This window comes from Odocoileus virginianus, chromosome 6, assembly GCF_023699985.2.
Source record: "Odocoileus virginianus isolate 20LAN1187 ecotype Illinois chromosome 6, Ovbor_1.2, whole genome shotgun sequence".
In the NCBI taxonomy this organism is placed as follows: domain Eukaryota; kingdom Metazoa; phylum Chordata; class Mammalia; order Artiodactyla; family Cervidae; genus Odocoileus; species Odocoileus virginianus.
In genome coordinates, this window is record NC_069679.1 from 515,885 (window position 1) to 541,826 (window position 25,942).

General features: G+C 37.2%; 1 protein-coding gene across 2 annotated transcripts in view; it reads right to left on the reverse strand.

The window, feature by feature from the left end:
* The window catches only part of CERT1 (ceramide transporter 1), a 123,600-nt gene that overhangs the window by 4,295 nt on the left and 93,363 nt on the right, over positions 1 to 25,942 (reverse strand). The window contains exons 9-17 of one of the 2 annotated variants that reach the window (XM_020880904.2): positions 21,770 to 21,856; positions 16,675 to 16,767; positions 16,080 to 16,157; positions 9,694 to 9,789; positions 7,288 to 7,420; positions 6,407 to 6,477; positions 3,494 to 3,622; positions 2,383 to 2,512; positions 1,072 to 1,208 (exon numbers count right to left, since the gene is read on the reverse strand). In XM_020880904.2, the coding sequence (XP_020736563.1) occupies positions 1,081 to 1,208; positions 2,383 to 2,512; positions 3,494 to 3,622; positions 6,407 to 6,477; positions 7,288 to 7,420; positions 9,694 to 9,789; positions 16,080 to 16,157; positions 16,675 to 16,767; positions 21,770 to 21,856 (945 nt within the window). In that variant the 3' untranslated portion in view covers positions 1,072 to 1,080. The remainder of the gene's footprint in view (positions 1 to 1,071; positions 1,209 to 2,382; positions 2,513 to 3,493; positions 3,623 to 6,406; positions 6,478 to 7,287; positions 7,421 to 9,693; positions 9,790 to 16,079; positions 16,158 to 16,674; positions 16,768 to 21,769; positions 21,857 to 25,942) is intronic. The other variant, XM_020880905.2, reaches the window with a different exon arrangement.

A 25,942-nucleotide genomic window follows, 5' to 3' on the forward strand; every position in this document is an offset into this window, starting at 1 on the left:
CACCTATCGAGTTGGAAAAAATCAGAAAGGTTTATTTCCTACATTGTGTGAGTGTCAGAGAAATAGTACTTCCGAAATGTTACTGCTGGTGAGATGGTAAATTAATACAACCTCTACAGAGGGCACTCTCTGAATTATAAATGCACAAGACCTCTGAAGTGCCAGCAGTGTCACGGGTAGTAATTTACTCACAAACTAAACAACATGGATATGACTGCAGTACTGTTTGCTCCCACAAAAGCTAGAAGCAACTTTAACATCTGCAAGTGGAGAACTGGTTAGATAAATGTATGTGCATCCATACAATGGGATTCTACACAGCCATAAAAAGAATAAAGCAGCTCTGCATTGATGAGGACAGACCTTCAAGATAAAGCGTAAAAAAGCAAGATGCAGAACCCCGCCTACAGTATGCAGCCTTTTACCAACAACAATGAAGGTGTGTGTGGCAGGAATACACTTGTATTTGCTTATTCAGGTGAAAATAAAACACTTCTGGAAAAACACAAGAAACTACTAGTAGCACCTATACACTTTGGTATGTGGTGATGGTGCAAAACTGGGTGATTAGGAGACAGGGGATATATTTTATTGTGTATCTTTTCAAACCTTTGACTTCTGAACCATGTTAACATACCACTTATTAAAAAAAAAACACCACACACAATGATTTCAGTGCCTAGTGCAAAGATAATCAGTGCAGCATTATTTGACAATAAAAATATGGAACCAGCCAGACATTAACATGGGCCAGTGCTTAATAAATTCTACAACATTTATACAACAGATGTTAAAAGAATGATATAGTTTTATATGTCTCATATCTTTCTATGTACTAATAGTCAAGATATATTAAGTAGAAAAAGCAAGCTGCAAGACAATACTTTGGAAAAAAAGAAAATCAAAGATATATGTCAGTACATACATACAAGTCTGGAAGAATATACGAAAAACCTAAAAGTATTTTCTGGGAAGGGAGAAATAAGGGAATTTGTGCTTACTTATTATGTCTGCAAGAGCCATGTTAATCAAATAAAGTTTAAAAAAAGGATAAAATACATTTTCCAGTACCTGTTAATACTAGAACAAAATAGGTTTTCCTGCAGTTTTTTCTTGTACGTAAGAAGTGAAACGCTTTAGAAACTTTGGATACTCTCGTTTTGCCACTGCCCTTAACACCGAAGCTGGTGCCCATCCTCCAGGGTTTACTGTGAGACAAAGGAAAATGAAAGCTGTTAAGGTAATTCCCCAAACACGTGTAAAAGCACTCATTCTGTAAAAATTCCTCACATTGAAACAGCACCTCTTAAAAAGTCTTGATCACTCAGTCCTTAGTACTGTACCAACCACCAGATAAGAACAGGTAACAAATCAGAAAGCATTTACTACTGTTCTAAAATGTTCCTGGTTCCCCGAACTATATGCAAATATTAAGACAGCAGCATGTCCGCTTACTAAAGGCGGATTTACTCAGTAAACTCCATTATAATCAAATAGTAACCTGCTCAGGCGTAACTGTCTCTGTAAACATACCAGCAATGACGGTTCTGTATAAAGAAAGTTTGAACATTTGATTAGAGGGACTCTAGTTTACTGCAGGTAGGAGATGGGTGGAGTGAGGAACCATTAAAAGTGATGAACAGGACTGTCCAGCACTAGGCCAGTGTGAAATAAATGCATCACTAGCAGCTACTAAAGGACAAGGGAACAAAGATTTAGAAAACTAAAAAGTCTGACAATAAGAAAAACTACTATTCACCTGAAACTAGCATAATATGTTACATCAACTATTATTTTACAAAAACCCAAAGTTATAAAGTAAAAAAGAAAACAACAATTTCCAGTAATCCAACAACCAAGCAACAAGTCAGTATTAGCATTTCTTTTTAACTTTTCATATGTACATATTTTCTTCTTTTAAAATTTACTGAAATGGTATTTTATATGCTTTCTCTCACCCCACTTAAGTTATAAACATTTTTCTAAGTCACTAAATGGTCTTTGAAAATTTCGGAAAAAAAGAAGTATTTATTTCCTTTCTCACTGTTGCTTATGTTCCTAATTATACAAATATTCTATAAGAGTCATATATCTAATAAAATGGTTCTTAAAACTGTACATGTAATAGTGATCTAAACATGAAGTTTACAAATTTGCCTTTCCAGCCCCAGCTTCAGAAATTCTGATACAGTAGTTATTCAGACATGTATATTTTGAAAGAGTCCCAGTAATTTTGATATATATTTCTCCAAATTAAAAATTACTAAATCTAATGGATAAAAACTAAAATGACATTTGTAAATGGTATTTGTCCAAACTGTCAGTTATCATGTAGATAATAAAAACATCCATATGACCAAACACTAAAAACAAAATACATACCATTGGCCACGTATGTAATCTTGCATAGAATATTGTCCCTGCTAATCTCCTGGTTTCCCTCTGGGGGGCTCACCAAGGTCTGACAAATCAAAGCAACATTTATTTTGGCACGGACGCATCGATTGTTTAGCTGCCAAAAGAAAAAATAACAACACCAGTGTAGCAGATATCCAGTACCCTGTAACCTCTTCTGGTCTAATCCTACATTAAGTTAACCACAACTATAACTCATCATTTCCAACGAAATCTTATAAGCACCAATGAAGAATACATGCCAATGTCTGAATGTTGGGAGGCAGCAACCATGGGGTGTGGGGTTGAAGTTACTTGAATGGATTAAAGGTTGCACTGTCACAAAGCTAGAAAAAAAATTTGTGTATGAAAAATGATAATAGTCTTGCATTGAATATAAATAATACTCCAAGCATGTGAAGATGTGATCATTTGTGATGCTACTAAGAAAAAAGTATATATATTAATACATCTTTTGAAGTATTGGAAAGGAAAAAAGTACTCTATATTCTTTATCACATCACTTTTTGTAAGTATTGAATATACTCTTGTTCATTTTTCTATGTTCTGTTTTATAGCCTTAAGAAGTGTTTATACATTTCTGGATGTATAAAATAAGAGTAAATGCCCTACATGGTTTGATGCTGTATTACACATAAAACTGTGTGCGTACATTAAACTTTTATCTCTTGAAAAAACAAAAAGAAGAATAGATGCCAAGCTGATTTGACATCAGGAACGTTTTCCCTCCTCCTAAGTAGTAAAAGTAGCTAAAACGAGGTAGAAACCAGTTTTGCCTGCAGTTGATCATGGCTTGAGGCAACTGTGACAAGCAGCCTACCTAGTGACCCATCCAGCTGTGTCACAGAACCTCAAGAGGAAAGGAGAACAGTCCTGCTGGGATGTTCATGGCATGACTGTTGCTCTCAGATATCACTACTGGCTGCACTCTTCCAAGAAGCCGACTTTAATAAACAAAAATTTAAGAAGCATTATCAAATCTTTACGTGTGATGTGTGTTGGTCACTTTTGCCCTGAGCTGTGTTGTGTATTTAACTTTATATTGTACAATTATAACACATTTATACACCATACTTACAGGAGCACTGCTGTGATCTACAGAAAAATTACAAACTATCCAAGTCTCTGGGTCATTTTCATTCAAAGCTGATATCTTTCGAATGGCAGAAAGATATAAGACGTCCCGCTGAGAAGCTGGCCACACTCTCTATGGAAGAAGTACACATCTTTTGAAAGTCTGAACTCCGTTTTTGGTTTTCTTTTTGGCTGCGCCACCCACTCCAGTTTTCTTGGGCTTCCCTGATAGCTCAGTTGGTAAAGACTCTGCCTGCAATGTGGGAAACCTGGGTTTGATTCCTGGGTTGGGAAGATCCCCTGAAGAAGGGAAAGGCTACCCACTCCAGTATTCCAGCCTGGAGAATTCCATGGACTGTAGTCCATGGGGTCATAAAGAGTTGGCCACGACTGAGTGACTTTCAGACAGCATGCAGCATCTTAGCTCCTCAACGAGGGATCGAGTTTTAACCACTGGACTGTCAAGGGAAGTCCTGAAAATTTGAAATACTTTTTATTTACATTCAATAAGGAACTAACAAAGAAACAAATGTAAGACTAATAAAATGTTTTAGTATAAGGTAATATCTGTCAGATTTTAAATGGAAAGCACCCTCCAAAGGATCTGATTATGAAAATTGAGTTAATGGGTTTGCAGAATACACCTAAAGAATAACGTTGTTATTTATAGTTCTCTTTAAATTTGGTAACATATACGTAACATAAAATGCTATAATTTTAAGTGTACAATTGACTGGCCTTAATTATTTTTATAATGTTATATAAATGCCACCACTTGTTCTAAATGTGTCATCACTCCCAACAGAAAGTCTGCACCCATTAAGCAATCATTCCCCATCAGCCCCTCCCACAGCCAGGAGACCATTTTTAAGTACAGTACTATGCCTCTGTTTTAACTGTTCAGAGCAAAGAAGATGCTCCACTGATATAAAAATCATATCTGAAGAATTCGATTGAATCTTCCAGCTTCATAGTATGCAAGGAAAAACATACTGTTGAAATGACACAGCATCTAGGTCTCTGCAAACTGGACTACATACTTTTAAATGAGAGAAAATATGCAGAGTCTTTCCTGGTTGCTAAATTTAATAGTCAACAACTCGGTGTTAATACAACCCAAATCATTTGCAAAGTGAAATGGTTCATCTTTTAAAGACACAAAATGTCATGAAGTTTATGACAGTAGTGCTGGGCAAATCTATGTGACGCCATTAAACAAATGAAAATGTGGCCGTATTAGAACTAATGAAGGCAAATAAGGATGATGGTAAGACAGAAATTTGAAGAGAATGACTTCAGTATCAAGAGATGAGTAGCGCTCTTTAAGGCTGTATTATGAAAGAAGCCAAATCTAGAAAGAAAGAACTCTATTATTACTGGAAAAGTGATAAGGTAAGTGAAAGTCGCTCAATCGTGTCTGACTTTTTGCGACTCCATGGACTATACAGTTCATGGAATTTTCCAGGTCAGAATACTGGAGTGGGTAGCCTTTCCCTTCTCCAGGGGATCTTCCCAACCCAGGGATCGACCCCAGGTCTCCCGCATTGCAGGTGGATTCTTTACCAGCAGAGCCACAAGGGGAAGCCCAAGAATACTGGAGTGGGTAGCATATCTCTTCTCCAGTGGATCTTCCTGACCCAGGAATCGAGCCAGGGTCTCTCCTACATTGCAGGCAGATTCTTTACCAGCTAAGCTACCAGGGAAGCCCTATTATTACTGGATTTTGTTGAAAAAATTATGCCAGGACAATTCATTTATTCAACTAACTACAACTGTAACTTAAATTCTGTTATATATAAGATACATTACTTAGGTAATCTTTTAGTTTTCCAGAAATAATCCTAATATGACCTATATATTCCTCCCCTCCATCTACTATTTAACAAGCAAAATAATTTCTGCAGGCCATTTTCCAGGACCAATTATCTTTAGAAAATAAGAGCCTTCTGATTCTAAATGACTGGTCATTTATTTTCACTGCAAATTAAAGAGTAACTAATATTTTAAAGTCTATTAAATTTCAGACTCGACTCTAACCCCCTAAATCAGTAAGTTAAAACAAAATCTTCATTGTTATGTCTTTCTTGAGTAGTTGTCATGTAAATGAAGCCTAAGTCAGAGTCATTAAATACTACATGCCTCAGGTAACAAGACTAGCTCAAGAAATACACAACAAAACTGGAAATATTATCAAATATTCAACTCAATTAAAAATTATTTTGAAAAGAAAAATGAAGTACTTACTGAATCATCATGTTTCTTATATAACATACAAAACTGCTTTTGGTGGATCTCTCCAAAATTTTAATTTATTATTGTTTATTCAACATAATATTTGGCAACGTTAAGAACAAACATAGAGCAGAGTAAGGTAAGAGAAATATTCTCTAATTTACATATTTAGATTAACAGAGGAAGAAATGAAGTGAAAGGAAACCAATTTAAATGACAATGTTTCTTTGTGTTCTGGGGCAAGATCAACAACCTCTCAATAGCTGATGCTCAGCAATTTTTCCTTGCTTTCAGATTTAGATCATGTTCACTTTTGAGTCTTAACACAGACTATTACTGTCCCAGGAAACCAATTCATATCTGGTCACTCATTTATTTCCTCTAGAAACTAGATTCTAGAAAAACATTTAAATAGATTTCAGTACTTTCTTCTCCAGACTTACTATATATCTTCATCTAACATAATGTTTTAGATAGTTTTCAGGTTTGTATTTGCACCCATTTCTGCTTTAAAGCAGAAACTGTTTAAACAATCTGATTTACTTTTCGAATACACGAAATTTGTGATTAATAAAGTCTTTGAATCTTTTTGTACAACTTAATTTCCTGCCAAATTTTAAGAGAATATTTTATATGTCTCTGTTCCAACTACGCTGGAATCCTTCTGGGATTAAAAGATACTTACCTTGTGCGTTTGATAAATGATGATTGCATTATCAGCTAATGTTTCCACCACATGAAAGTTTTCTATAGTTGCTGCAATGAAAAGAAAATGTCAGTAGTCAAAAAATGTATTACTGTTTCCTAGTATGTGACTAACTCACTTACATTACGAGTGGACATTATAGTAAAATGAACAGGATCTCGCTCTACAGAGGCTACATCCACATGGAAGGGAGTTTATATTTATTTAGTATTAAGGGTTATAGATGGTGGCAATGAGATCTAATCACCAGGAAACCTCATTTTCTTTGACCCAGTATCCAGCTCCCACTGCAAGGAAGTAATTCTAATCATGGCTTCATTACTAGGGCACAAATTATTCCCTAACACCATGACCCCTTCCCTCTCTATCATCCTTAATTTATTGAAGCTGAATAAGCTGTTCACCTAGATTTAGGTGACTATGTTTTAAGTCTGAGAACACCCCACCCCCCACCGACACCACTCCCCCCACAGCCCCCCCTTAATCTACAATTTATCACATAAACCAGTATAGAAAAAAAGAAGATGATAAAATAGAGACCTTTCATTTTAGCCTTGGTTTTTCCACTAACTAGTTCTGTGGTCTTTAACACGTCACTTAGGCTATCTGAATTTTACTTTATTACCTACCTATCACACAGGACTGTAGTGAATTAAATGCTGTTAATTCACTGAGAAGCATTTTGTACAATGACAAGCTCGGGTATTATCAGTCCCCTGTATGATGCTCCAGATAGTTTCTCTAACTATCTGGAGTTTTTATGACTTTGTAAACTATAGCTCAGATGAAGAAAACCAGGTTAGATTTGGTATTTGACTTAGAATTAAAAAACTGTATCAAATATATTAATGGCAGCTTACTTTCCCAATCATTGCGCACATCAACATTCCAGAAGTAATTGCACACTTCGTGTCCTGTGACGCCTTTCACTGCATGGGTAGCTTTCAGAGGATCCAGAACAATCCCATTTTCTTCCACTTCTCTTCTATATACCTAGAGAATATATTTTAAAACATGTTTGAAAAACACTTATGGAACATAAATATTCTGCCAAAAGAAAAATTTAAATTTCAAATTATTAACAAAGACAATACATAAAATTATTTAAAACTACAATTCCAAAGTATGCATATGTAATGAGTGAGAGCTACAAATACATCAACTTAAATTAGACATTATTTACTGAACATTCTCAAAGACCATTCATCATGGCTAAAAGGCCAATATAGCTGGTTAGAGCATTATCTCCTTAGGGATAATATGGCAGCTCTGTTCACTGCTGTATCCCCAGCATTTAGAATCGTATCTGAAACACAGAAGGCACGCGATTATTTGTTGCACCAATGATAGAACGCTAAAATCGCATAAAGATCAATGATATCTTGCTTTTAAATAATGAGGTTGCATGCCTTAAGATCTATCTTGCTTTAAATACTGAGACTGTATATATAAACTCCTGAACAAAATTAATTACTTCAAAATTATAGAGGATTTGGTACTTTAGACAGCTCTGTAGTAAGTTCTTTTGAAAAACAAACAGGTTATCACAGAGGAAACCAGCACTCAATTTATGAAGTGCCTAGGGGGCCGGACACCGTTAGGCATTTCACCCAATTTCTTCTCTTTTAAACTCTCTCTCTCCAAAGTATCTTTTCCTTACATATTTATTTATGTTATTGGGACTGATATTTTTCCAGTAACCAAAGCGGGAAACTATCTAGACTTTTGATTTCGTCCCTTACACTTCATATAGCTTTTAAACTTATTAGTAATCTTACTACAAGACATCCAAAACTTGACTTTTCTACTATTGTATATCTTTTTTAGGTATGTTTTCATCACCTCGTACCTGAATCTCCTAAGGGGTTTTCTTGGTCTCTAGTTTCATATCCCTATGAGCCTAGTCCTTCTAAAATGTCACTGTGTACAATGGCTAGCTCACTGCTACAGACAGTAACACATTCTGTTTAGTGGGTTATTTTATACACCCCATAAACCAGCCCCAGTGACTCTCTCTAAAGTTGGGGGAGCACTTTTTTTCTGCCACTCACTTTAGGTGAAGGACCTCCACCTAGACTGCGACTCCTGGTTTCTCTTCACCCTTTCACTTCCCCCTCCTTGCGGGGCAACAGGGATATCTGAAAGGTGAACACAGAAGGAGGGCCAGGCAGGCTTGGCTGAACCCCTTCTCCTGTGGGCAGGATGTGTGCTGGGCTGCTTTGGGGGCATGTTCTTGTGGGGGAAGGCCTGTGACTACCTAGTTATGTCAGAAATATTATGTGTCATTCTGGGGAAACAAATTAGTAAGACCTCATGACAGCTGGCCTTTATGTTCTCTAATCAGACTGTCAGAATTATAACTAACATACTGGTCTCTCATTTGCTTATCTCCTCTGATTTCTTAATTTGTTCCCTATTCAGGAGGAGAGTAAATTCCAACATCTAATACTGTATCTCACTTGCTAGAATAATTCTGGTCAAAAATCTGTACAGAACTCCTGAATATAAATGCCCTCGCCTCACCTTTGTGATAACCTTGTTTCCATTTCTAGTCATAGTCCTTGATGTAAAACAATCTGTCTCAAATCTGAGATCTCTTTCAATTTTTCTCCAGTATTCACCTGTACTTTTCATTCAATATTATCTGATAGAGCTAAATAATTGTATCTTTTAAATGTCAATATCCTCCTTCCAACCAAAGTTTCAGCTTGGAGGGAACCTTATTAAATATCTCTTTATCGTTAGCATTGTGCCTTGGGCATAAAGTAATCCAAAATTCAATGATACTGTTGGTTTTCAACTGAACGCTCAATCTCTTGTCCCTTGCTCTTACTGTCTTGTGTTTAGAGATATGAGCAAGATTAGCTAATCAATGTCCAAAAAAGGAAGCAGTTGAGAGAAAGAACAAGAAGTGAGGTATAGATCAAAGAGGGAAAAAGTTAACACCTGGGCACAACATTCAGTCTATTTAAAGAGAGAGAAATATCCAGTCATTAGCGAATTGTGACCTGTTCACATCAAAACCCATTTTCTCCATGGCCAAGGTAAAACAGAAAAATTTGGGTATAGATTTATACTATAATCATAAAAAAATTATGTAAACGCTAAACCAGGGAAGCAGAGAGATATTTTATTTCTCAGCATTTAGAGTTTCTTCAATCACCTGTAATAACTTACTTAAAAGAAAACTGTAAGTGCTATCCTACTTAGATCAGCAACAGTAACAGTCTGACTGCAACGGGCTGCAACGAGCCTGCAGGGATTACCTTCATCTCGCCTTCTTCTACAACCAGCTGCCAGTTGGCATCTCCACCTACATCCTGCAGGGAATAGGTCATGTGGTTCTGCACCATCTCTTCAACCTTAAAAAGAAAAACAGACCCGTCAGAATCCACATCCAGTAATCTCTAAAACAGAATGGTATTCAGTTATTTCAGTTCAGAAATGATGTTTTTAGAAAGCTAAGCAACCAAATGCACAAAGGTTAGTAGGTTTTATACAGTGTTGAAGAGTTTTAGTCCACATTCCAGATATCATATCCAGGTTAATGACAGGAAGGAGAAATGTGGGGAAAGAAGGTGCTTCACTCTACTTAACACTGGCCTAATGTGCATCAAGAGACCAAAATGTGTGTTTTCTGGAAAAAAAGAATTACTCCTTCCTTTCCTACAATATGCATTCTTACAAAGATAACGTCTTAAAGCATAAAATCATGGAGCATTAAGCGTAGAAGGGGCACAAAGAAACCATCTAGGCCAGTGTTTCTGTAGTTAAATACTACGGAGATATTAGAAAGCTTGTTGTGTGTCAAGATTTCTCTACAAAAAGAAAATTTTTGTTATTTTACTCAACTCTTTTATCATGAATATAAGCCAACTTAAAAAATAACCAACCTCTCCATATACCTGATTCCATTTCATTATTCTACATTCTTTCTAAATTTCTAACTAAATTTCTTTTACTAAATTTTAATTGCAACCTCTGCTTTTAACTATCAAATTATCTTGACACATCTTTTATAAACAAATAAGAGTCAAATAGTTCATACTCCAAGAAACCTGACTCATCGGTAAGATCTCATTTAAATATGTTCTCTGGAAACCCTCCCAGTATGAAACATGTTTATAAACAGAAATGAAGTGATAAACAGATTGTCTCTGAAAGAAACTGGCCCCTTTTCCATCTACACAGTTTCTAAGTCCTATTTTCTTAACTTTTACTCATAATTTTGTTTTACAGAACATTAAAAGAAGGCAGAAAAGAACTGAAAAATATGTATATTATGCTTCAATTTTAAGATTTATTCCTAGGTTTAACAACTTATTTTACATAAAGTCTATTACATTCATTAGGGAAACATAAGAACCAGGTTTACATGTATTTTGAATTAAATACGTTAATGATTTGGGGGCAGAGCTCTTAAAATTAGTCACTTTGAAGATATCATTTTTCTGCATATAAGGGTATTATCAATATGTTATTGTGATGTGTACACCATGTTTCCTGGATTTCAGAAGGCATTTTTGGTTACTGAAAGTAGTTATGACTAAAAGTGTCTCTTTAATTGGCAATGATCATCCGAAAAGTTTTTGATAATAGCGTGTAGGCTGAAATTCTACAATCTACATTTGTACTAAATAAATGTTACATAGTAACTTATTTCTTTATCCATAATCTTTAATGTGAAGGGTGTTGAGTTAGAGAACTGGAAGAAATTTTAAAACATGACATCTATAATTTTATACATCTATAATTTTATAAAGCCTTAATTAGAAAACATAACTTCAAAGGCTGACTGGGAATAAAACCTTTGTGTCTTTAAAATTCTGCAATCTGCTCTGCGAGGTTCAGGATGGATGACTAATGTAGAGTTCCAAGTTACAAACACCACACACCAAGGGTGTCCTATTAGAGGAGGAACAAAGCAAGTCCCAGGCAGGTGCACTAACGGAGCCTCCACAGCAGCACCGGCCCACAGCATTAGTCTGCGTCACACCACGAATGAGAGGCTAGTTTTAATCACTTTTAGATTTCAGGATCTTAGAAATCTTTAGATATGTACATACTTTTTCGGTAGGATACTAGGAGTTAAGAACATCTGTATTTATTATGAGGTTAGAGGTAGAAAGAAATATTTCTCCCAAAGAGGCCCTACTTTAAATGGATTATTTGTGAAAGAAGAATGTTAAGGATTTTATTCTGCTAAAAAAACAAAGAGAGTTCTGCTTAAAATAACTTTAGTGCCATTTAGTTCTTTTGTTGAAAAAATATGCAGGTAATTGTGTTTCTATTTGGGAGAGTATTCCTAAATTAGTTACTTCAAATGTCTGAAAAATGAGAAGCTGTTTTTGATTTGTGTTTTGATGCAAAAGAAACCAGATTCCACAAATACAAACTGACAGGAGGTAACTTAAGTTTGAAACAATGTACGGTAAATGCATTTAACATTGTCTTGCTAGACAGATGAAGCAACAGAATTCCTATTATAGCTACCACTACATCTATGGAAAAGTTTTCAGTCTTTTGTCCTCATTTACTTCCTTAAGAGGGCTTGAAAACACCCAACAGAGAAACAAACAAGATGTATTCACTACTGTGCTCCTAGGAAATTAACAAAACTAATGAAGTACCCAATTACTTTATTAGCCGTGTCTTCAAAGCCTTCACCAAGGAATCTTTATCCATTATGGTATATTCCTTGAAGTAACAATATTAAGGTTACAAACAAAGATGATACCAGTAAAATCTCACTGTAATGGATTTTATCTTAAAATAATGCAGCACCAATGTTACTACAGGGGCAATGGATTGGGCCTTTGTGACCACACTCATATTTCAGATACAAAGATGCTCCATTTACTGTTTCCAGTTATGACTCTATATCAAAAATAAGTGTAACGCTAGGGACCATTAATTGGATGACATGAATAAATATTTGCCCAAATTTCTACCTTATCAGGTTCAAAATCTGATATACTAGAAAATAATGTTACTAGAAGTATCTACCACTTAAAAAACAAGAAGGGTGAATTTTAGCCTAAGCATAATTTTGGGAATCGTGTCCTTGGTTTTTCGCACCTTGAGTTGAAAATGGTCAGCTGACATAACAGCATCTCACAGCAAATGGGCGATGAAAGACTGGAGATACGACACCTTTGGAGGCGATGGCACTCCCATGCCTACCTTTCCTTTCACTTCACATCAGTCGCTCAGTACGCTGCTTTAGAAGGGCGGATCTAAAGGAAATTGTCCTTCAATGGCACAACAAAGGTGTAATGAGCAAAAGTCTCAGGAGGGCTCAAACAGAGTTTGAACCTCTTTTTCTTATCCATGTAAAAGGAATACAGCTACGCTTATTGTTACAGGGTCATAAAGGGATCTGCTGGACACAATAATTTATTAACAAGTTAATAGTATACTGCTAACCCAAAAGAAAAATGGTCAAGGATATGAATAGTCAATTCACTGAAAAACGCAAACAGTCAAGGAGCAAAATTAACACTTTTAGTCTATCACAGTGGCAAATATTAACTGAATTATAATATTCAGTGTCAGGATAGCAAAAGAAAACTGACCCGGGAGTGTAGCTGGTTCAACTTCTCTAATGGATAGTCTGGCAATAAGAATAAAAAAACTTAGGTGTGTGCATGACCTCTGTCCTAAAACTTCTTCTAGAAATATATTTTAAGAAAATAATTGGATAAATGTACCAAGATGTATATACAGAGAAAGTGTCTATACAGGGATGCCTAGGTAGCACTATTTATTAAACAATAGAGACTAACTGAAAATAAATGTTCAATATTAGGCAGGTAAATCTAGCATGCATAGTCATACAACAGACAAGGAGATCTAAACCTATATTTACTGATGGAAAGATGGGTCCAACTACAGGTGTTTAAAAAACAAAACAAAAAAAATGTTAGTTTTTATACAAAACAGTATATATAGAATTATCTACATTGGTAGGAAAAAACTATTACTAAGGTATGTAATTTTACTCAATATACATATATATGAAAAAAGGATATGTATAAGAATATTAATAGTGATCTATTATTTTAGTCTATGTTCTAGTTCTAAATTAGCATTTATCGGCATAAAAGTAATTAGCAATTTTATTTTATATAATAAAAAAGGGAGGGGTGAAATAGAGAATTACCACAACAGTAAAGTTACTAAGGACAAAAGTGGGCAAAAGCTTTACACAGACTTTTTTTTGCAACGGTGATTCTCATCACACATTAACCCGTAGATGTACTACCCACCCTTTGCTTTTCTCTCTTTTTTTTCCAACTAAGGATGCTTTTTATTTTCCTTTGGTCTGTGAGTTGACACCTTTACATGGTAACTGTGTTACGGAAATAACTGTGGCCAAAAAGATTCATTTATGAATCTAATTCTTTCCTACTTTCTATATCCTTTCATTTAGGGGTACTTCATTTCCAACACCTGTCCAAAAGATTCATGTGTTACTACTTATTTCCTAGTGCTGTGCTTGGTCGCTCAGTCGTGCCCAGCTCTTTGTGACCCCATGGACTGTAGCCGGCCAGGCTGCTCTGTCCATGGGGATTCTCCAAGCAAGGGTACTGCGGTAGGCTGTCATGTGCTCCTTCAGGCAGATTCTTCACCAGCTGAGCTACCAGGGAGGCCCAATTTCCTAAGAGAGTCATACGTTTTATTTGAAGTTATTTTCAGGGGCAATCTCAGTTTTACTTTTAATTATCCTCTTTAAGCAGGACTATGACCATTACATACCAACAAGAACAAAGTGATCATGAGCCAGTTATTTGTATGTAGATGGCACAGCCAAATTAAACAACAGTTAACTGCCAGAGCCCAACTATGCTAATGATAACAAATACTTTAGCAAGACAGTAAATACTTGGAGACCTCAAGTATTTACTCAATGCTATTGCTCTTAATTTCCCCTTTGGGCATATAAAAGAGCAGAATAACCAAAAGCTTTTAAAAACAAAACCAGATCAATCATGAGCATTGTACATTAGGAAAAAAAAATACTAAAAAGATTTTTCTCAACTGAGTTACACAAGAAATTAGGTGAAGAAGTAAGCTACATTTGGAAGTCTTGTAAAAATATGGGCACCTGCTCCTCGACATTTCACTTGTATCTGAAGGCTTTCAGTTGTTTTATATACTCTATAACTAAGGTCCAGGTCTCAGTTCTGAAGCCCTAATTCTTAGGCACCTATAAACAGTTCAAATTCTTTTCTTGCTCTCATTACATTTTCTTTAATTTATAGCCTGTATATTTCTAGATTTTAAGAGAAAATAGTGACCAGTAATGATGTCTTTTAAAGAGTCTGTTATTTTATTACTGCAATTCAAGGTGGAGCTTAGCAAATAAACCAGTCTCCCAGTATTATTCAGTTTGGTCACTGATTTATTGTAAAATAAAAGTCACTATTTTAAAAGCATGCATAAATGAATTAGCAGGAGGTGAGAAATACTGTAATAAATCTGGCTAAGGGTAATTTCTGATGAGGAACTGACATATCTCTTTTCCAAAAATGTTCAAAGAGAAAAAAGCTACAAAAGTCAGAAAAAAACCTGAGTCGTAAACAATTTTCTTCTTTATTACATTGTTGAAAACTAATGTAAATTTTATTCATACACCTGGTTTAAACTGATTTTTAAAAATCATTTACTATCAAACTCTTGAGAGAAAAAATTAATGCAGATAATTTTGATTAGCTCAAAGAAATAATATTACAATGATAAAAGCTTACTTATTGAGCACTTACTACATGCTAGGTTCTAGTTTTAACACAGTCCTAGCTAGATGACAGAAGCAAAGCACAGAGGAGTTAGAAAAGTTGTCAAATATCATGCAGGAAACCGGATTTAAACTTGGTCATTTTGACTAGAGAGTTCAGGTTCTTAACATATGATGATATATCACAAATGAAATGCAATCACCATAAAAAAAAAAGGTTGAATGGCAAGTATGTGAAGATTAAAAAAATTTTTTTAATCTAATGCTGATGCTCGATTTTATTATGAGGGCAGACACTGCACACATCCAAATCCCTATCCTAAATTCCTAAATGATGCTGATACTAAATAATTTAAAATCAATTTCCACAGATTTATCATATGGACAGGAATACTCATTTCCAAAGGTAATCTACCTAAGGAAAATACAACCAGTTCAACAAAACTTTTAATGGTAATGAGACAAATTTTATTTAAAAAGTTATTTCCCTGTTGAATATATCATGAGATATTTTAAATTATATTGGAAGTGAGACTTGAAACCCGCTGTGATGCTATAACATATCCTATAGACCATGTTCACAAAAGTTGCTGAATCCTGTCTGAAGAAACAGATATCACAGGATAGTTAAAAACCAGATACCTTCTACTAGCTTCAGTTCAATTTGAAATCTTTCAGGAGTGCCTCCTATGTGGTGAAATTCCAAGCTATTCACAACAGAGGATACAAAGGGCACATGCATGCCTGACAGAGAAACTATTTAGCAGATAAGGAAGGCTTGTTTAATGTTTGATGTTACTATTTAAAATTCAAACCAAAACAAGTGGCCTAATCAAAAGACTTCTAGGAACTGGGAAAGCAGGCTGAAATATAGCACAGAAAGACTCAAGTCCACTCTATACATTCATACAGTACCTGGGAGCTGAATCTGTGAACATCGTCAGAGGCACTGACTAGATCAATGGAAGACATGGAGGAAGAGCGACTATAGGGCTACCAGAGACAGACAAAGAAAAAACCAAGTCATCAGAACAAAGGCACAACAGAGCATTCAGTACCAACTTCCAAACACGAGATAAAGAAAGAGAGAACAGAGCACTATACGGAACAGGCTCAGCAGCGAGCGCTGACTTCATGCACCTCTTATGTGTAATGATCCAAAATCTTTCTATAAAGAATGCAGGCTGCCAATAATACAAAATGGTACCACTTAACCCCAGAGAAAAAAGATTTAATATCACTGGCTACGTTTCTGGTTAACTGTTTTGGACAAGCCATTCCCTCTTCCCCACCCTTCTTTTCCCTTAAATAAAAATGGAAGAACATTATATTCAGAAGAAGATTTCTAACAGTTTTTGGAGGATGTCTATGGAAGAAATCATGTAATACCAAATGAAAAAAATCTCATTACTTAAATTCAGGAAAATGAAGAAAACTTATATAACAGGATAGTTTCATCAACAGTGAAGAATATAGCATATACTTTCAGTAAACTCTGGCATTAGCTTACCTTTTGGACAAATCTGTGAGTCCCCACAGAAGAAAAGGCATCTCCAGATGGCATTGAAGTAGACCAATGTAACCTGACCTTTTCACTCTGCGACTAAGAAAGCACATAATTTTAAACAGGAAGGTTACAAAGTGTATTTTGCAGCTTAAGAGTGAATAATGTAACATTTAACTACTTAACAGTTTAGTATTTATAAATATTTCAATTATGAATCTACATTAAAGACACAAGCCTTGCCAAATCTTGACACTTGATGTATCCTGATTTTCTTTCAGATTCCAAAGGTACTAACCTTAGACCAAAGATATTGAGAGCCCCTTGAATATTTCTTTTTTTCCAAAGTCTAAACAAGTTTTCATTGATTCTCTTCAATTCCAACTCAACCACCATCTATTCAGTAGAGGAGCATTTTTAAGCCAGAAGAGATGATCTAAGTCATCCTGTCCAAGCCCTTGATTCAAAGACTAGAAAACCAAGGCCCAGAGGATTTAAGCAATAAGTGTTGAGCTACATAGTCAGTGGCAAAACTCAAGACTAACTTGTCTCGATCGCACAGTTCAAAACTCTCCCCCAAATAACCCAGATTAAAACAAAAGGAAAAACACAGTGAAGGGGAAAAAAACTAACCAAAAAAACCCTAAACACCCTAAAAAAACAAATACAAGGATGCTATATCAGATGCTATATTTTTGGCACCCAAAATGAGAACTCACTTAGGAACTGAAAGTTTTAGAGTTCTGCATGTTAAAAAATGGGAATGAGATCTATAAAATGAACGTGAAAAGCAAACAGCCACCGTTGCAGATGACTTACCTGGGTAGACAGATCAGTAAATGGGCACTATCAACTTAAAAACAATATACAACATGAGAGCTGTGAGCTAAGTTTCACTTGGGGCAAAATGAGGACCACAGCCTAGGAGACAGCATGTCAGATAGCTCTGAGACACTGCTCCAAAAAGGTAGTGAGGGAAGGTCAGCATATTTGTGATTTTGGTGAAGGGGGAGTATATGCAATCAACTGCATTTTTGCATATTTCAGCTAGTCATCAGTAGCAGACATTACCATGAAGGAATTCAGTATCTTTTCTAGATATGAGATGCAAGAACTGGACTCATAAAATCACCTCCTAAAAATATCTATCTGAAGGCCTATTCTGCCAATTTTCCCAGAGCACGGAGCGCCTCATCCCTCCTCTCCAACCTGTACTCTGTTCAGGCAGTGCTGAAGGACAGCGGTTGCAGCAGCACCCGTGAGTTAATCCATGAAGAGGCAGGTGGCAAGTGCCCATCTAGAGCTGGCAGCACAACAGCCGTCACTGCCTTAAATAACAAGCCAATTTTTCTATGCAAGTTAATTTAGGGTATATAACTGACACACATGACTTATTTCTAAGATGTTTATAGTCTTGAGAAGAATAACTAAAATTCAAGCCTAAGTACCATCTAGTGGTTAAGTTCAGTTCAGTTCAGTCACTCAGTCAGTCATATCTGATTCTTTGCAACCCCATGGACTGCAGCACACCAGGCCTCCCAGTCCATCACCAACTACCAGAGCTGGCTCAAATTCATGTCCATTGAGTCAGTGATGCCATCCAACCATCCATCCTCTGTCATCCCCTTCTCCTCCTGCCTTCAGGTAGCCAAAGTATTTGAGTTTCAGCTTTAGCATCAGTCCTTCTGATGAATACTCAGGGTTGATTTCTTTTAGGATTGACTGGTTTGATCTCCTTGCTGTCCAAGCAACTCGCAAGAGTCTTCTTCAACACCACAGCTCAAAAGCATTAGTTCTTCAGTACTCAGCTTTCTTTATGGTTCAACTCTCACACCCATACATGAGTACCGAAAAAACCATAGCTTTGACTAGACGAACCTCTATTGGCAAAGTAATGTCTCTGCTTTTTAATATGCTATGTTGGTCATAGCTTTTCCTCCAAAGAGCAAGCATCTTTTAATTTCATGGCTGCAGTCACCATCTGCAGTGATTCTGGAGCCCAAGAAAAGAAAGTCTGTCACTGTTTCCATTGTTTCCCCATCTATTTGCCATGAAGTGATGTGACTGGATGTCATGATCTTAGTTTTTTCAATGTTGAGTTTTAAGCCAGCTTTTTCACTCTCCTCTTTCACTTTCAAGAGGCTCTTTAGTTCTTCTTCATTTTCTGCCATAAGGGTGGTATCATCTGCATATCTGAGGTTACTGATATTTCTCCCGGCAATCTTGATTCCAGCTTGTGCTTCAACCAGCCGAGTGTTTCTCATGATGTACTCTGCATATAAGTTAAATAAGAAGGGTGACAATATACAGCCTTGAAGTATTCCTTTCCCGATTTGGAATCAGTCCGTTGTTCCACGTCTAGTCCTAAGTGTTGCTTCTTGACCTGCATACAGATTTTTTAGGAGGCAGGTAAGGTGGTCTGGTAAACCCATCTGTTGAAGAATTTTCCATTTTGTTGTCATCCACACGGTCAAAGGTTTTAGTATAGTCAATGAAGCAGAAGTAGATGTTCTTCTGGAACTCTCTTGCTTTTTCTATGATCAAACGGATGCTGGCAATTTGATCTCTTGTTCCTCTGCCTTTTCTAAACTCAGCTTCAACATCTGGAAATTCTCAGTTCACATACCCAGCTCACATAGCCTGGCTTGGAGAATTCTGACCATTACTTTGCTATCATGTGAGATGAGAGCAACTGTGCAGTAGTTTCAGCATTCTTTGGTATTGCCTCTCTTTAAGATTGGAATGAAAACTGACCTTTTCCAGTCCTGTGGCCACTGCTGAGTTTTCCAAATTTGCTGGCATATTGAGTGCAGCACTTTCACAGCATCATCTTTCAGGATTTGAAACAGCTCACCTGGAATTCCATCACCTCCACTAGCTTTGTTTATAGTGATGCTTCCTAAGACCCATTTGACTTAGCATTCCAGGATGTCTGGTTCTAGGTGAGTGATCACACCACCGTGGTTATCTGGGTCACAGAGATCTTTTTTGTATAGTTCTGTGTATTCTTGCCACCTCTTCTTTATACCTTCTGCTTCTGTTAGGTCCATACCATTTCTGTCCTTTATTGTGCCCATCCTTGCATGAAATCTTCCCTTGGTTATCTCTAACTTTCTTGAAGAGATCTCTAGTCATTCCCATTCTATTTTTTTACTCTATTTCTTTGCACTGATCATTTAGGAAGGCTTTCTTAACTCACCTTGCTATTCTTTGGAACTCTGCATTCAGATGGATATACTTTTCCTTTTCTCCTTTGCCTTTTTTGTCTCTTCTTTTCTCAGCTATTTGTAAGGCCTCCTCAGACAACCATTTTTCCTTATTGCATTTCTTTTTCTTGGTGATGGTTTTCATCACAGCCTCCTGTACAATGTTAGGAACCTAGTGGTAATATATGGTACCATCTAGTGGTAATACATGGTAACTGCACTGTTGCAGAATTAAGGTCAAGTGAAAAAGTGAAAGAAAGTGAAAGTGCTAGTTGCTCAATTGTGTCTGATTCTTAGGGACCCATGCACTGTAGCTCACCAGTCTCCTCCATCCATGGAATTCTCTAGATAAGAATACTGGAATGGGTAGCCATTCCCTTCTCCAGGGGATCCTCCCAACCTAGGGATTGAACCTGGGTCTCCTGCACTGCAGGCAGATTCTTTACCATCTGAGTCACAGGGGAGCCTCTAAAGGTGAAGACCCAAATTAATTTTGAAACTGAGTTGAAGGATTTAAGAAATACTTCCCTTCAATTTCCACAGAAGGGGCTTGGTATAACTGCTGTGAATTTAATGATGATAAAACACTAAGCAAAGTTAAAAGTGAGAAAGGTGAAGGTAGTGAAAGCAATAAATGAGTTAATAAAAACTGAGTGGTACTAACGTAGAACAAAAATAAACTCTTGGTCATCTTCCTTTCGAATTCATATAGTATTTGGTGATGAAGAGGAATTCAAAGAGACTGTTTTACTCAGAGCAAATATATACTTTATATTAACAGAATGATAATAAAATTGGATAATGATAATAGAATGATAATAAAATTGACTGAGAGAAATATCAGTAACCTCAGATACACAGATGACACCACCCTTATGGCAGAAAGTGAAGAACAACTAAAGAGCCCCTTGATGGAAGTGAAAGAGGAGAGTGAAAAAGCTGGCTTAAAATTCAACATTCAAAAAATGAAGATCATGACATCCAGTCCCATCACTTCATGGTAAACAGCTGGTGAAACAATGGAAACAGGGACAGACTTTATTTTGGGGGGGCTCCAAAATCACTGCAGATGGTGACTGTAGCCATGAAATTAAAGGACGGCTGCTCCTTGGAGGAAAAGCTATGACCAACCTAGATAGGCTACTTAAAAACAGAGATATTACTTTGCCAACAAAGGTCCATCTAGTTAAAGCTACGGTTTTTCCAGTTGTCATGTACGGATGTGAGAGTTGGACTATAAAGAAGGCTGACTGCCAAAGAATTAATGCTTTAGAACCGTGGTGTTGGAAAAGACTCTTGCAAGTCCCTTGGACTGCAAGGAGATCCAACCAGTCCATCCTAAAGGAAATCAGTCCTCAATATTTACTGGAAGGACTGATGCTGAAACTGAAACTCCAATACTTGGGCCACCTGATGTGAAGAACTGACTCAATAGAAAAGACCCTGATGCTGGGAAAGATTGAAGGCAGGAGGAGAAGGGGATGACAGGATGAGACGGTTGGATGGCATCACTGATTTGATGGACATGAGTTTGAGTAAGCTCCGGGAGATGGTGATGGACAGGGAAGCCCGAAGTACTGCAGTCCATGGGGTCACAGAGAATGACATGACTAAATGGCTGGACTGAACTGAAAATTGGATACTTCAAAGAGAACAGGCAGAGTATTTCCATTCAATTTCATATTATTTATGCATGCTTCGTTTAAACAATTATTAATCTTCCTTTCTATTGTTTGAAAATTGATCAATGAAGAAAGTGACTTATAAAGGTTCTTCTTTATTTGTGACTCAATGTAGACACAGTTCATTTCTTAGGTTATTAGGATCATGATTTCAAATTCTATTTATATGAAATATACACCAAGGATTTTTAAAAATTTTAAAAATTTACATACCTGTTCTTCTATTTTATCTTGTCTGTCAAGAGCAGCTTCAACAGCATCAAAGAACTCCTCTTCATTAATCAAACTGTTCGGGCCTTCCTATTTAGACACACGGGGGCGGGGGGAAAGCGGTTGATTCAAGAAAACAGAAAACACTGATAGTCTTGGCATTAACTCTCAGAGAAAATTAAAAAGTGAGCTGTCAAACATTTCGGAATCAGTTAGTATACCAGATAATACACAAAGATGAACAACATATGTTCTATGCAAAATCACTAGTGTTACAATTAATTCACTCATTCGGTACTCAAATACTTACTATATATTCACCAACACTGTGTTAGGGTAAATACAGTTAGCAAGGGGTTGGTGAACTATGGCCAATATGCTCTACACAAAATCACTAGTGTTACAATTAATTCACTAACTTGGTACTCAAATACTTACTATATATTCACCAACACTGTGTTAGGGTAAATCCAGTTAGCAAGGGGTTGGTGAACTATGGCCAATATGCTCTACACAAAATCACTAGTGTTAACAATTAATTCACTCACTTGGTACTCAAATACTTACTATATATTCACCAACACTGTGTTAGGGCAGATACAGTTGAACAGGGAGTTGGTGAACTATATGGCCAATTTCAGTCCACTGTCTACTTTCAGAATGGCCTTTAAGCTCAGCATTTCATTTTTAAGTGGTTGAGAAACAAGAGTAACATTTCAAAGAATTCCCTGGTGGTCCAGTGGTTAGGACTCTGCACTCTCCCTAATGAGGGTTCAAGTTCAGTCTCTGGTTGGGAAACTAAGACCCCACAAGTCGAGCGGTGTGCCCCCAACGCCCAAATCATGACATGGGAACTGTGTGAAATTACAGCTTTACTGGGACATAATCACACTCATTCATTTATGGATTGTCCATGTCTGCTTTCATGCTACAGAGGCAGAGTTGAGTACCTGTAACTTGAGTACTTGTCAGAAACCATATAAAATTGCAGGAAGGTTTTAAGTACAAAGTTGCAGAAGATCTACAGCCAATGAAAAGTACCAAAAGGGTTTCTGAAGGGGATCTTCCTAAGCAAAGACAATTACATCATAGAGAAAGAAAAGCTGAACTGATGCTTGAAAGCCTGCTTAGAACGGTAGAGCAGTGGCTCTCAATCACTTGAGGAACTGCCTGGGGAACTTACTAAAATGAAAAATCCCAGGCCCCAATTCACAGAAATTACTTTTTAGTAGGTCTTGGGTAGAGCCAGGAATATGCATGTTAATAAGTCCTCCAAGTAGTTCTAATGCAAGTAGAACCTCAGCTGCATCACAAAATACAAAGAATAACAGCAAAATGGAAACAAGCAAGGTATGTGCATATCTTGCAGTGATAAAACACATTTAAGTGGACTGAACAACAAGTAGACTATAAGCGGAACAGGAGCACTGCTGGGGTCCACAGTAGGCTACCCCATGGTTCTCAATGGCATATTGAGTATTTTGAATTAAAGTTATTTAAGAAATGGACAATGCAAGAGGGACACTCTGACACTCCGGTCTCCCTGAAAACAGGAAGCAAATCTCACGTGAAATGTGCATTCCCTGCATCCAGAGGCTGCTTTGTTGTTGCCGTTGAGCTGCCAAGTCATGTCTGACTTTCAGTCCCATGGATTATAGACTGCCAGGCTCCTCTGTCCATGGAATTTTCCAGGCAAGGATATTGGAGTGGGTTGCCATCTCCTTCTCCAGGGGACCTTTGTGATCCAGGGATCAAGCCCTGGTGGATTCTTTACTACTGAGCTACCGTAGGAGGCCCCATCGTCCTAATCAATTCCTCAAAAATTTATTGTTTCTTTGTTGAATGAACATAAAAGCTGACTGCTTTGGCCTCTTTCTGTGAGAGGTCTTTCTGTGAGGTCCCATTTCTGTGAGACCCCGCCAGGCAGATGAATTAAAATTTGTTTTTCTCTTGTTAATCTGTCTCATGTCAAGTTTATTATTAGTCCAGCCACAAGAACTCAAGGAGGGTAGAGGGGGGAATATTCCTCTCCCCAGCAGCTTTATATTATGGTTAAACTGAAGGCTGAAAAGGCAGGCTTGGGTTTAAGTTTCCTAAATTTTTAAATATACAAGATAAGACAAATGAACTATTGTGAGTCTGTCTGGAATCTTCCCAGTTAAGACTGAAAATTCCAAGTCACCATGACTCCATCAAAAAGTCTGTAGTAACTCATCACCACCCTGCCACAGACTGGGGCCCCACAGGAAGAGCGGGGGGACTGTGCTGCAGCGCTTCTGTTATTTGGCACAGGCATATCAGAAACCCTAATTCAGTGCAGCAGTTCTAGAGGGTCCTGCGACAGTCACTTCAAAAGCCCCCTGAACTTTTTAATTTAACTGCAGCACACACAGAAGTGCACATCTCAATGATTTACCAAAATATCCCTTTGGCATGTGGATTATTCTGAGCTAGCTAAAAACAAACAAAGGCCTGAAAGACGCAGGAAGAAACTTTGATCTTCCCCTCTCATGACCCAGAAATGTTTTAGATAGAGTCTCTGTGCCCAGAACAGAGCAATCACTAAAGAGATCTACAAGGAATGTGGGCTAGATGTTAAGAGGGAAACTCAGCAGGATGTAGAGACCAGAGCCTGCAGTGTGCCACTCTTTCTGCGTGGCCCAGCAAACACTGGTTTACCAAACACCTGCTTTTCCGTCTTCATGTGAATTACCTCACCCCCATCTTTTAAGTTCCAAACCAGCATGTCCCCATCTTTTGTCTTCAGCCGAAGATGGTATTTAAGGTGAGGGTTTTGGCCATTTTGGGGAGTTATGCAGTTTCCCTGGATTTCTCCCACACAGACATATCATTAAACCTTGATTTTCTCCTGTTAATCTGTCCTGTGTCAATTTAATTTGTCAATTTAATTTTTTAGATGAGCCAGAAAAAACAAAGAAAGGTAGAGGAAGATTTATTCCTCCCTAACATAACCATCTAATGACCAGCTATATCATGAAAAAGAGTCCTGCAGGGCTCCCTTTATAAAGCCAAAACATTTCAGACACTCAAATGTCAGCAGAATCACTTTGGTCTCTGTTGATGTTACAAAACCATAAAATATCCAAAAGCAAACGTTTTCTAATGATTTTTAAATTCTACTGATCATAACCACATCTATAAGAAGTTGTAATGCTCATTCAATCTATTCAAGAGTCAGAGTCTCAGGAGTCTACCAATTGGGAACTGCAGTGTTAAAAATCTGAGGAAGAACTGGAATAAATTTTCCTTTATTAAAAAACTTAAGTTCTCACTGCAAGAAAAAAAAAATGTAAAAATGTAAGGAGATATGATGTTGTGATCATGTTGTGATCACATATATACATCACGCATATATGTATACTGAAAGTTGCTCACTCATGTCTGACTCTCTGCAAGCCCATGGACTATACAGTCCATGTAATTCTCCAAGCCGGAATACTGGCATGGGTAGCTTTTCCTACTCCAGGGATCAAACCCAGGTCTCCCACATTGCAGGCAGATTCTTTACCAGTTGAGCCACAAGGGAAGCCCAAGAATACTGGAGTGGGTAGCCTATACTTTCTCCAGCAGATCTTCCCAACCCAGGAATTGAACCGGGGTCTCCTGCATTGCAGGTGGATTCTTTATCAACTGAGCCACCAGGGAAGCCCATGTGTATATATTTATATGCGTGTGTGTGTGTGTGTGTGTGTGTGTGTGTACCTAAGCATTACACTGTACACCTTAAACTTACACAATGTTATATGTTAATTATATTTCAACAAAGTTGTAAATAAATAAATGTCCTCTGAAATAAAAACAAAAAACTTAACTTTTCTATCTCATTAAGCTTACCAAGGAAAAGAGCTATTTATTGCTAAGTCTATGGGACACTTCAAGTCTTTATTTTACTTGCCTATTAGCAGAGTTTATGTTAATGATCTTCACTGGTGCCATCACCCCCTCAGTTCAGTCCGTTCAGCTGCTCAGTCGTGTCTGACTTTGTGACTCCATGGACTGCAGCACGCAAGGCTTCCCTGTCTATCACCAACTCCTGGAGCTTGCTCAAACTCATGTCCATCGATCGGTGATGACATCCAACCTGTCTCATCCTGTCATCCCCTTCTCCTCCTGCCTTCAATCTTTCCCAGCATCAGGGTCTTTTCCAATGAGTCA